The sequence below is a fragment of the Pelobates fuscus genome, chromosome 5 (assembly GCF_036172605.1).
Source record: "Pelobates fuscus isolate aPelFus1 chromosome 5, aPelFus1.pri, whole genome shotgun sequence".
In the NCBI taxonomy this organism is placed as follows: domain Eukaryota; kingdom Metazoa; phylum Chordata; class Amphibia; order Anura; family Pelobatidae; genus Pelobates; species Pelobates fuscus.
The window spans coordinates 179,985,544-179,997,638 of NC_086321.1; the positions used below are offsets into that span (position 1 = coordinate 179,985,544).

Here is a 12,095-nt window from a genome sequence, read left to right on the forward strand (position 1 = left end):
ACTTTATAAATGTTTATTATTGTTACTAAGAAAGAAAATCTTACAACTTTTTTTTTTTAGTTCTCTAAATTTTCAGAAAAAAAGTGGGAGAGTACAAAACTGCATAGATATTGCCCAAAAATAATAATATCACTTAAGATAGTGATTACATTCTTTGTACAAGTAAATGCATGGATACATTCACCATGGCAATGCATTCATATGAAGCGAATGAGACAATGTGGTAATACAGATGTATACAGTTGGACATATATGGGTTGCTGCCCAATCAAAACCAAAAAGTTCAGAGTTTGTAGTGGGGTTCCTTTTCCTCCTGCTCATCCTTTGATCTGCAGCAACAGTCAAGAGTTTCCAAGGAGCCTGTGAATGGGTAGCTTCCCAAGCTCCATCGTTCCTTCTTGTTTGGTGTATTTCCTATGCAGGAAGAGAACTAGACTATATCTATGTTTACAACCATAACTTACAAAGAGGGGATTATGAGAGAGAATGAGAGGGAGAGAAAAAAAAGTAAGGAAGACATTATGCTGTAGCAAGGAAGGAGTTCAAAAAAAGAAAAAGATCAGAGTAAGTTGTGGAGCCAAGGTGTGATCTGACTAAGAGTAGATAAAAAGGATATGGTAGTCCATTCAGGTTTGCTTATAAATTGATTTAATTATTGGTTCACAGCTCTCTTTTTTTTTTTTTTTGATGATAAATACATTGAACTGCAAAACGTGCACATGAACAAAGAAGCCTTTTCTTATTAATGTACTGTAGCCTTCTCTGCTTGTAGGTATCTTGCTCGGGAGATGGCTCCGTGTGTCTCTGGAATGTCACTCTGCAGGAATGCCTTTTGCAGTTTGCAGGACACCATAGTGCAATCAGTAGTGCTATTTGCGTGGTATGTACTTATATTCCATTTGAAAATTCACATCTCTGAATAGTCACAGAAATAGATGTCTGTTTTGTAATGCTGTTACAGAGAGAACATGTACTGACATCAGGTAGGGATGGATGCCTGAAGGTTTGGAATATGTCAGGCGTTGAGATTGCCAGCATTCAAGCTCACCATGACCAAATAAATCAGATCATTGCGTACTGGGATTCAGAAGAAAGCCAAGGTAATTGCATGTGGCAAAGATGTCAATACATTATATTCTGCACATACCCTTTTGAGTATCTAATCTGAAGCATTTATTAATATCTACATAAATTAGACAGAGACACCTACAGTTAGTGCCTTAGTCTGACATTATTGTTTTATGAAGATAGAGTTCAGAGGCAGTATATTATCTATTTAGCAGTCTAAATATGAAAGTAAACAAATTCACACAAAAATTATGGTATGGTAGGCAATCGTATATATTTGAATAGAGACCATCCATTGAAAATAGACACAAATTGTTAACTTTTATTGGGCTAAAACATTGTGTCTTATTTAAAGCTCGAGGGGGCATAACAAATTGTACACTTTAAAACAATTAACCAAATAACGTATAACTTTGTAAACATAATTTATTAAACATCACCAAAGTGCCAGTCAGTCCTAGATGACTTGACCACCTTTCATACCATATACCACCAAGTCCATGCTCATAACTTTTTGCCCCACATTGCTTACATAAACACCATGACCAGTAACAATCATAATGGGGGGCAGGGGGGAGGGGGGGAGGAAAGGGAGGAGGTCTGTCCGTGCCACTCTTCATGTCCACTGAACAGGCTGACATGATTTTATCTCCCAGTGTATATATTCTTTCCAAGTTTTAGGTTTTCTAATCCCAGGTCATGTCCAGTCTCCTAGCAAAGGCACTGTCCTCTACATCTGCTTAAAGGGATACAAGAGTCACCAGAACAACTACAGCTTAATGTAGTGGTTCTGGTGTCTATAGCATGTTCCTGCAGGATTTTTACTGTAAACACTGCCTTTTCAGAAGGCCACTAGAGGTGCTTCCTAGTCCAGTGCTGCACAGTGTGATTCAATACATTTCTTTGAGGAGATACTGGTTGGCTCTGTGCAGTGTTTTGCCATGCAATTACAATAGCCTTCTTGTGCTTTCCTATGGGAAAGCATTGCGTTGTCTGAGATAGTCAATATTGAGGATCTCCGCCACAGAGGCGGGGCCAGATGCGGCGAGTATAATCTCCTTTTAAAAGGCAAAGGGGGCTAAACCTTTATTTTACCACTAGAATGTCAGCAATACGTTTGTATTTCTGATACTAGAGTGTTCCTTTAAGACTGAATTGTATTAAATGATTTAGCCAGAGCTTTAGGTGGACTTGCCCTAAATAATAGCTTTATAGCTCAGAACTTGTAATGTCACAAAAAAGTTGTTCTCTTTGTTAATAATTTTTAAATACTTCTTGTTGCAGATGATGACAATTTAGTGGCTTATACAGCGGGTTCTGATGGATCTGTTTTAAAGTGGAGCCCTCTGCAGGTGAGACACTTTATGACAAATATGCATCATTAATTTCTTGACTGCAGATGGGTTAGCATCCTGACACCATCCCTCAATCTGTCTTCTAGATGGAAAAGATGCAAATGTTATGTGGTCATGGAGACACAGTGATCGCTTCAGCAAGTGCACCACACGGCGAAGTCACGGTTACAGCAGCAATCAATGGCTCAGTGCGATTATGGGGAAAGCCTTGCAGAGAGAGTATGTCAAGTTGGAAGAACTCCTGAGTTCTAATCTCTGTGACCGAGTTAAAATATGTTGGTTTGAAGATGTAATTTATAGTTGTAACGTGTAAATTAACTGACAGGAAAACTGTATGTACTGTGGCTGACTTAAGTAAGTAATGTACAGTTGAATTGTTGGTAAAGTGTCATGGAAATAAAAAAGAGGAACTGTTCTTGCATATCATTAGCTGGAAATCACTAGGATTACAAAGGAAAAAAATTGTTATATTATTCTTTTTCACTCCAGAGAGCGTTTTACCCATCAGCCACATCGGTGCAGTTTCTGCTATTGCCTGGTCTCCTGATGGAAAGGTAGTGGTGTCAGGTGAAGAGACTGGAGCTGTAATTGTATGGCAGCAATATAAACCCATTCTCACATTACAGGTAACACCAATGCATAGGAGTGGTTGCTGATGTAGATGATGTTCCTGTTCTATTGAAATATGGCATAATTGTGTGTTCTGTTGTGTTTTTTATTCTGTTTAGTGCAGTGAACTTTGTGTGTTTTCACTTATATTTACCACTCAACGGTCATTCTGTGTGGTATCCAATGATAAGAAGGTGTCACGTTGGCTATTGTTTCCATGCAAAGCTGGTGGCTTCAGGTGAGTTTGTAAGAGAAGGAATATAAAATAAATTGCACTTGACAGTCCCCTCCCCTGACACATTCTTCTTCCCTTACAACTTCCAGTCTTTCTCCTTTCTGCCCAAGTGAAGGTGTCGATGCCCATTGCTTGCAGAGATGAGGGTGTCTGACATCAGCAGGGGGTAAACACGGCACTGGGAATTCAATGGGTGGACTGTGATATTGTATACAGTGTTCCTCTGAGCGTGAGATTCTTGGACACTCGAGCATGCATTAAAGTTCTAAATATTTGTGTTTTCGGTTATTGCAGAAGTAAGAAAGCATACAGTGTGGAAATGGAGTCCCAGGTGGTCAGTGCAACTCTAACCTCTTCTGAACAGATTGAGTTGATTACAGTGCTTGGAAATAGGTTTCTCCTTGAAACAAAGACTGGTGTACTAAAGGTATTGACAATGAATGGCTATCAATAGCTGAACATGGTTTCTTTGTGCATTATGTAAAGCTAAATTATGAAGGGCTGTTTCTTTAAATCAGCAGGGAAATAATTCTGAATCCAGCTCTGTGCAAGAAGCCAGGGCTCAGCCGCCACCTGAGGAGTTGCAGCCTGGCACCTTTATCAATGCAAGGAAATCGGACATTGGTACAAAGCTTTTTAAAACTTAATAATACTTTTAATATGTGTACTCCTAAAAGGCCATTTGTGATGTTTGCTGTTTTAATCTATTATGTACGTATAACGCTATAATTATTGATACTTAGTTTAATTTAACCGAGAGGTCCCCAGAGTTCTGCTAGCTACCTGACTTCTGCGCACCAATTTAGCAAATTTTACTTATGCCGTTAACTACTAATTCCAATGGTATGAGATGGTACACATATTTTAACGCGTGAAACAAATGTTTTACTTAATGCCATTCTGACTTGCTCACTTACTTTTATACAGGTGTATGTGATACAGCTGGGTGTCTATGGCTTCCCAGCAAAGAGGTTAAGAATTCTAAAGGGAAGATGACAGTCAAGTGGGAAAAAATACAGGTACAATTAGTCATACTATGTGCTCTATTTCTTCCATTTCAAAGGACCTGTAAAGGGGAAAATTTATTTGTATTTGCCGTAATTTTATTTCCTCACTATTTTCAGTGGCATCATCACAACTGGGCCGCGCTCTCCCTCAGCAGCTAATAAAGAAATAAAACAACCAATTAAGGGCTATACATCTTACTTTTTGTATCTCTATAGCCCTCTCCCTCTAGCATGTAAGCTCATTTGAGCAGGGCCCTCAACCCCCCTCTGTTCATGTGCGTTCAACTCATCTGATTACAAATCCGTGTCTGTAAGTCCACCTATTGTACAGCGCTGTGGAATTTGTTGGCTCTAGTTTGTAACCACTCTCTAGAACTCATACATTGGGTAGAGTAGTATTAGTTAGGATGAAAGGTCCCACAGAATCCAAAATTTATAAACAATTAAAACTGGGACAATAAGCAGTGTATAAATAGTAAAATATACTAGGCACAATAATAATAATTTCTTATTTACTCTGCAGTGTTTTATTTATTTAGTATATTTTACTATTTATACACTGCTTATTTTCCCTGTTTTAATTGCTTTTTTGGATTCTGCACTTTGTATCCTGTGCTGCTCTCCTCAAGGATATCGTTCTAGCCTTTTTAGGCACCCTTCTGCATGTTATAAAGAGCCTGGGGCAGCTCTAAATCCTGTGAGTTTTACTCTACATAAGGGGGTCTATCATTAAATATATATTGTGACAAAAGTTCTCCCTTCCCTTGGTACCTTGTCCTGGGATTGGGGTGTTACACACAGTCTTTTCACGCTTTAGAGACACCACACGCTGGATGAGGTAAAAGGACTTGCTCTTTTTATTGTGGTTCCAAAATAAATGCACAGTAAGGTATAAAAGGTTGTAACAAAATATATAAAACAAAATCCTTGCTCTTCTGAGCGCTAACTGGGTTGGATGGCTTGTCCTTTTCCCAACATAAACAACAACCTTACTGTTTCAGGGTTTTCCAGCTCTCTGTTTCCACTCACAGAAATCAAAACACAATCTCTCTCCTCCTTTGGCAGGGGAGTACTTAATGGCACCTGTAATTGACAATCCTTTTCAGGTGAGTTAAATTAGGATTGAAACTCTGGAACTGGACTTCTCACCTGTAGGTTCCAAGCAACTTCCAAAATGTGGAGTGGAGCACTGGTCCATCCTACTCTCCAAGTGCTCCACCCCAGGGCCCAAATATACACATATTTAAAGTGCAATATTCATTTTAAAATAACACATTTCCCTGGGGCTAATTACACAAAGTAGGAACCTTGCAAAATCTGGGGAGGTATATAGATTCCCTCCAGCACAATTCCTTGCTTTCGGTCACAATATATATATATATATATATTTATTTTGCACTGTTGTTATGTGTTTTTTAGATTGATCCCGAATTGTCATTTCGTTTACTGGTATTTATTCTATTGTTTATTTTTTTAATTATACAAGACCACTTTAAAATGTCTTTTTATAAAGCAGCCACTTAATATATTTAAGTACAGCTGTATAGTTAACCAGTTAGTTATTGGTTGTGCTAAAAGTTTTGTATAGCATGTGTGTATGCACCACAGCTGTAGGAAATGCTGATCCTGCATGTGTAAGTATTGCATTTCTCTGTTAGATTTGTAAGTGAGCGCACATGTTGCATAGCATCCTGGAAGTGCACTTTGGGTTGAAGGAACAAAGAACTGTCACTTCTCTGGATGTAACCGTTGCTCTTTAAAGGGACACTGCAGTCCAGAATTTACACATTTCCTTGTAGTCATACCATTCATGCTGGCAATGGATACTGTGATTGGCTGAGTGTGCATGCTACAGCTTTTAACCTTTCACAAATGCCCATTCCTGCTCGGGCTAATACTTCCACATTAGCTCAGGCAGCACAGATGGGATAGGGACTCGAATTTAGCATTAAAACATAAAAACTATTTAACACAGAATGAATGGACAACACCTGGGACTCCAGACATCTCAATGAGATGAAGCACCTACAGTGTCCCTTTAAGTATGTGAAGTAAAGTATAAGAAATATATATCTCTAAAAACTGAGCAGACGGAAGACCGCAAAACAATGTGCACACTTTCCTCACTATAGGGAAAGCTCAGCCTGGATCACTAAATTGATGAACTTATCTATTTACCCCTGCCGGGACAGGAGTCTAGGGAATAAGCTTTTGTCTCCATTGAAGAAAAAAAAATAAAAAGCTCCTGAGAAGTGTTTCCTCCTGGTGTGGGGAAGAGTCTGCCTACAATTCTATGTAACTTATTTTTATTTTTTTCAATTTGAATTTTATTGAAATATTTTTTGTTAAACATCTGTTCCTTAACATGTGTAAAATAGGTAAACATGCATTAATACATTTTGGCTCTGTATGACTTAGAAGTAATATATTTTAAGATACATTATAAGATACATGTGCGATGTAGTCTCTTAGAACACGCGGTTGGGTTGCGTATGAGCACCATGGGGGCAAGAATAGAAGGTTTGCAGTCTTTAATGTGTTTGCGGTTTATCAGATAACCTGCGGATCTGTTTCACATACAGTCCCCTGCTGGGTTGTGGGTGCCCCTCTGGGTTCTGGTGTGCTGTTGGCACTGTAGTTTCTTTTCCTTCTTGTTGGTCATCTGGCAGCTTCAGGGTTTGTAAAAGTGTCTGCGGGTCCTCGGTTGAGGATAGGGTTAGAGTGTCCCTCCCCAGGGTACCACCAATGAGCCTCCCATGTCCCAGCGGTATTTAATGGTGTTGTCTCGTAGCCGCTTGGCCACCGGGGCCAGTTTCCTCTTTTCCGCGAGGACCTGAAAGGGTAGGTCGCTGTAGATTGAGACTGGGTGTCCCTCCAGCCTTACTGTGCCCATTTCTCTGGAGCGTTTCATTATTGCACTACGTGCGGTTATGTCTCTGGTCACAGCAATGACATCCCTAGGTGCTGTTTCTGGGGCTGTCACTGCCTTCGTACTCGGAAGGTTGCTGTTATATATGGGGTTTCTAGGCTATCTGTGATGCCCATAGAGGCTATCATCTTCCTCACAGTTGGGAGCAGGGCTTCGTCACTTACCCCTTCTGGCACTCCTTTTAGGCGAACATTTCGCCGGCGGTGTCTGGAGTCTAAACTGATGACTGTTTTCTGTAGCGAGTGGACCTGCTTTGTGAGTCCTTCCAGTTGGTTTTTAGTCTGGCTGTGTTGCAAGTCTTGTGAGGCCTCTCTCTCCTCCACCTCCTGTACTCTCTTGCGGATGTCGCTGACCTCGATCTGAGTCTGCTGTATGTCAGCCTTCCAGATCTTCCGCATGGCCGTGAGTAGTCTTTTTATATCTCCCTTTGTGGAGGGAGAGGAATCATCTTCTGACTCTGTGGCTGATGATATGCCACCCGGGTCCAGTGAGGCAGGGGATTCCCTCTCTGCTTCTGAGTCTTCCGAGATCTCCGGGCTATAACGAAGTTCGGGCGCCATCTTAGGTTTGGACGGTGGCACGGGTCTCTGGAAGGATTGCCTGATATCGGACTGTCCAGACGCCTCCGGCTTCTGGCTCTTCCTATTTTTTCGCCCCATGGTTTTCTCTCTTGGGGGGGGGGGGGGGGGGTTGTGAATAGTTACTTGTTAGGTAGCTTTGTTGGCTCAGTTTTGTCTATTTTGGTGGGGCCTTTGTGGAGCTCCACCGATATGCGTCCTGTTAGCTGCTTGGTCGGCCACGCCCCCCGTAACTTATTTTTAATTTTTTTTTTCTTACATTAGGAAGGGTGTGCTCCACCGCTAAGTTATGACCTAAAGGGACACTATATAGTCACCAGAACTAGCTTTATGTAGTTGTTTTGGTGAGTATAACATGTCCCTGCAGGCTTTTGGCTGTAAACACTGCTGTTTACATTGCTACTTGGGGATACCTCCAGTGGTCACTGGGGGTGCTTTCTGGGGCAGTACTGACATTCAGCATCTACACACTCTGCATGGAGATGCTGAACTTTCCCCTTAGAGATGCATTGGTTCAATGCCTCTTTGAGGTGATGCGGATTGGCCAGGGTGGCGTTCTGGCTCTGCCCCCAGCCCGCCTCCTTGGCTGACATCAGAATTGACAATCTCCAATTCAATGCTTTCCTATTAGAAATAGGAATTGAGATAATCAATTCTGATGATGTGAGCAAAGGAGGAAGATCAAGGGCGGAGCGTTTAAGAGCTAGTTAGTTTAAAGGGAAACTCCAGTGCCAGAAAAACGATCCGTTTTTCTGGCACTGGAGGGTCCCTCTCCCTCCCACCCACCAATCCCCGGTTACTGAAGGGGTGAAAACCCCTTCAGTCACTTACCTGGGACAGCGGCGATGTCCCTCGCCGCTGTCTCCGCCTCCGCGACGCTCCTCCTAATGATTACGTCGGCCGGTGGGCGAGACTAATCTCGCTCACCGGCCGAGGAGACCTAATGCGCATGCGCGGAAAAGCCGCGCATGCGCATTACGTCTCCCCATAGGAAAGCATTGAAAAATCATTTCAATGCTTTCCTATGGGGTTTTGAGCGACGCTGGAGGTCCTCACACAGCGTGAGGACGTCCAGCGACGCTCTAGCACAGGAAACCTGTGCTAGAACCCAGGAAGTGACCTCTAGTGGCTGTCTAATAGACAGCCACTAGAGGTGGAGTTAACCCTGCAATGTAAATATTGCAGTTTATGAAAAACTGCAATAATTACACTTGCAGGGTTAAGGGTAGTGGGAGTTGGCACCCAGACCACTCCAATGAGCAGAAGTGGTCTGGGTGCCTGGAGTGTCCCTTTAACACTATACGGTCGGGAATACACGTGTGTTCCTGACCCCTATAGTGTTCCTTTAAAACTTCTAGACTGCACAACCACTCATATAGCTTGCCTATTGGTGGGTCTCTGCTTGGCTTAGCTTACTGAGCCATTACAAGGAGAACATACATCATTTGCATATTTTACCCAAAATGAGTTCTGATCTAAAATGCTGGGAAGCTGCCTCTGATCAGTGCAGTGTGACTGGTACTACTCTAGGCACAGTGATATGAAAATGTTATAGGTTCTTGCTGTAATGCACATGTGAGATAAATCTTGAGAACTGGGCAAGCTAATGCATTTTTTTGCCCAATGTTCGTGTTCAAGTCTTTGTCATTTTTTGCTTGAGTACATAGAATATTCACTGAAGTCCAAATGCTTTGGTCTGGATTAGGAAAAAAAAAAAATCTGAAGGCAACTGGACACCAAAGTCGAGACAGTGAGTTAAGGTCTGGATATTAGCAGCTTCTGAATAAAATGTAATGTCTGCCTGCAATTGAATTGTATAAATATGCAACTGAATACTCATCATAATTGATAATCATCTGGCTGCAAACTTTTTTTCAATAGTATTTTGGAATAATTTAACCACTTGCACCCTGTTCGGTTTTGCTGAAAGTAGGCACATTTTGCTAAATTATTTTCAACTAGACTAGTTAATAAATTCAGACATTCAAATTTGTACACAATCTGACAAAATAAGGAGGGGCAAATGATTAAATATCTTTATATTTCTAACTAAACAATTTGTTCCTTTGAATTAAATGGCTATTGGCACGATTCTTGCCTTGAACTTCCCCTATTCCTGGCTTACAGATGCACAATGCTTCAATTTCCTGCCTCTCTGCAATGGATGGTTATGTTGTCTCAGCATCCATGGACAGGTCCGTGAAGATCTGGAAGCGTAACCCATTCAAACAGGTATGTGAATACTTTTGCAGTACTTGTGATTAAACAGAAATTGGTCTTGTCATTTGTAGTAATGTCAATTTGTTTTTCCAGATAGGAATGTTCCACTGTGAAGGAGCTATCACCTGCCTGTCACTCTGTCCTGAACTGGAAAGTGACTCATCCCCTCCAATCCCTCAGATAGCCTGCGGAGATCAGTATGGAAATGTGTATCTCTTGACTTGCATATAAGATGCAATTAAATAATTGAAAGCAAGTGCCAGTGTGAGTAAAGGAAAAGCTGGGTTATATGTATGTTAAGATTATACTGGTGTGTGGATCTGTCATTGTAATATTTAGAAATAGTTACATCATGTTTAAAGGTGTGATTTTGCAAAGATTATTAATCTCAATCTATTTCGAACTATACTAGGCTTGCATATATTTTGTTGTTTAAAAGAAATGAGCAATAAATATTTAATAAAGAACATTTATTTTATTGAATGAAGTATACATAGGACCAAGAAACCCATTAAAGATCATTATGCCGTTCCACAGCCAGAGTGCTCTTTTCTTCTCTTTGAAAGTGAGGATGTGAGAACATTGTATGCTGATTCAAATAAACAATTGATTCAAATAAACAATAATTGTTAATGTTTCCAGGACCGTTTTTTTTTCTTTTCCTTTTCTTGAATGTCCTCACACAAGTATAATGTGACATGTTTAGAAGCAGCAGAATACATTTGTTGTCCTTTTAGAAGAGAAATGAAGATCAGAGCTGCTGTACACGGAGTGGTGCTAAATTCCCCCTAGGGTCAGTTTAAAGAGACTGTATTGGGATGCTTGTTACCAGAGAGACTCATAGTTGAAACGCACTTGAACCAGGTACTTCATCCGAACTTGGTTTGGATTGTATACAATGTATTCATTGTAGTTCAGAGTGTAACCAGCACTGTTTGTCAATCCTGTGTCCACCAGTGGCCCTAATGGAACCAGGGCACCATCACTGCAATGAGGTTACAAAGTAAAGTTCAGAAAGTTTGTCAGTATACAAATGTGCAATGGATGATAAATATATATTACTCACTGTATGATGCTATTCTTAGGGTCAGGGATGTTTCGACCCATGCCTTTGGTACTATGTTTTCCCTTCAACTTTTTCTCAGCATCATAATCTGCATTCAAGAGTTCATTACATTCTCCAAGAGCAACCTGATAGTCAAAAGATCAACAAACATATTAAAGGTTAAAATTGTGAGTATAAAAGACTTTCCAGTACAGTGATGAGACATGAGAGCAACATGCGTGAAGAAATTATTACCTCAGATAGCAGCAGCAGGCCTACATTCTTATCACGGGATGTGAAGCAGTAATTTGCGCTCTTTGATGAGATGTCTGCAAAATATATACCTTTCCCAAACTGGAGAAAGAAAAAACAATGAAGAGTTTGTAATATTTGCTTTACAAAAACACTGATTTTAAATGTAAGGTAAGGATCTACACCGGTCAATTCCCTTATCAGATAAGTAGAATTGTTAATATCAAAAGGCCATTACACTCTAGACTTGGTCATTAATCGAAAGACAAATACAAATTATGAATGAAAACAAATAAACGAGGAACAGATTGCTTGTTGGACAAAATTCCGTCTGTGCAATTGGTTTTAGATTACAACGAGGGAGATAGAGGCTTCTGAAATCCCCTCATTTCTTTCCCCTCCTTACGCTAAATCCTTTCTTCTTTCCCATCTGCAGGTGGGGGGAATAATTTTTAATATTAACCCCCACCCAATGGCCGGGGGGACAATTGGTAGGGATTTTTGCAGTTTTGGTCTTGGATTCTTAGCTGATAGCACTCTAATGCTTGTGGGATTGCCATAAGGATCTATCTACTAAATTGCTCACTAATTTGGTACCTTTAAAAGGACAGGATAAGCACACAGACAATCTCATTAAAGTAGGCTGAGTGCACTGTGCACCAGACTTCCACTAGAGGCGCTTCCTACTGTTTCATGGGATTAGACTACTAGAAACGACACAAGACGTCCTGACGCGTAAATTGTTTTCAGAATCCCCACTGGAAGGCATAGTGCGGATTCGGTTCCCCCGATCGACT

General features: G+C 40.8%; 2 protein-coding genes and 1 long non-coding RNA gene across 5 annotated transcripts in view; 1 reads left to right on the top strand and 2 right to left on the bottom strand.

Annotated features, from left to right (window-relative positions):
* The window catches only part of TEP1 (telomerase associated protein 1), a 58,622-nt gene extending 48,088 nt beyond the window's left edge, over nucleotides 1-10,534 (top strand). For both annotated transcript variants that reach the window (XM_063454797.1, XM_063454798.1), the window contains exons 44-54: nucleotides 773-880; nucleotides 962-1,100; nucleotides 2,353-2,420; nucleotides 2,510-2,642; nucleotides 2,913-3,049; nucleotides 3,152-3,270; nucleotides 3,562-3,694; nucleotides 3,786-3,891; nucleotides 4,195-4,286; nucleotides 9,909-10,013; nucleotides 10,095-10,534. In XM_063454797.1, coding sequence (XP_063310867.1) covers nucleotides 773-880; nucleotides 962-1,100; nucleotides 2,353-2,420; nucleotides 2,510-2,642; nucleotides 2,913-3,049; nucleotides 3,152-3,270; nucleotides 3,562-3,694; nucleotides 3,786-3,891; nucleotides 4,195-4,286; nucleotides 9,909-10,013; nucleotides 10,095-10,232 — 1,278 coding nt within the window. In that variant the 3' untranslated portion in view covers nucleotides 10,233-10,534. The remainder of the gene's footprint in view (nucleotides 1-772; nucleotides 881-961; nucleotides 1,101-2,352; nucleotides 2,421-2,509; nucleotides 2,643-2,912; nucleotides 3,050-3,151; nucleotides 3,271-3,561; nucleotides 3,695-3,785; nucleotides 3,892-4,194; nucleotides 4,287-9,908; nucleotides 10,014-10,094) is intronic.
* The window catches only part of LOC134612681 (uncharacterized), a 645,290-nt gene that overhangs the window by 391,860 nt on the left and 241,335 nt on the right, over nucleotides 1-12,095 (bottom strand). The window lies entirely within an intron of this gene.
* PARP2 (poly(ADP-ribose) polymerase 2) overlaps nucleotides 10,674-12,095 on the bottom strand; it is a 79,521-nt gene continuing 78,099 nt past the window's right edge. For both annotated transcript variants that reach the window (XM_063454800.1, XM_063454799.1), the window contains exons 17-19: nucleotides 11,302-11,400; nucleotides 11,068-11,192; nucleotides 10,674-10,986 (exon numbers count right to left, since the gene is read on the bottom strand). In XM_063454800.1, coding sequence (XP_063310870.1) covers nucleotides 10,827-10,986; nucleotides 11,068-11,192; nucleotides 11,302-11,400 — 384 coding nt within the window. In that variant the 3' untranslated portion in view covers nucleotides 10,674-10,826. The remainder of the gene's footprint in view (nucleotides 10,987-11,067; nucleotides 11,193-11,301; nucleotides 11,401-12,095) is intronic.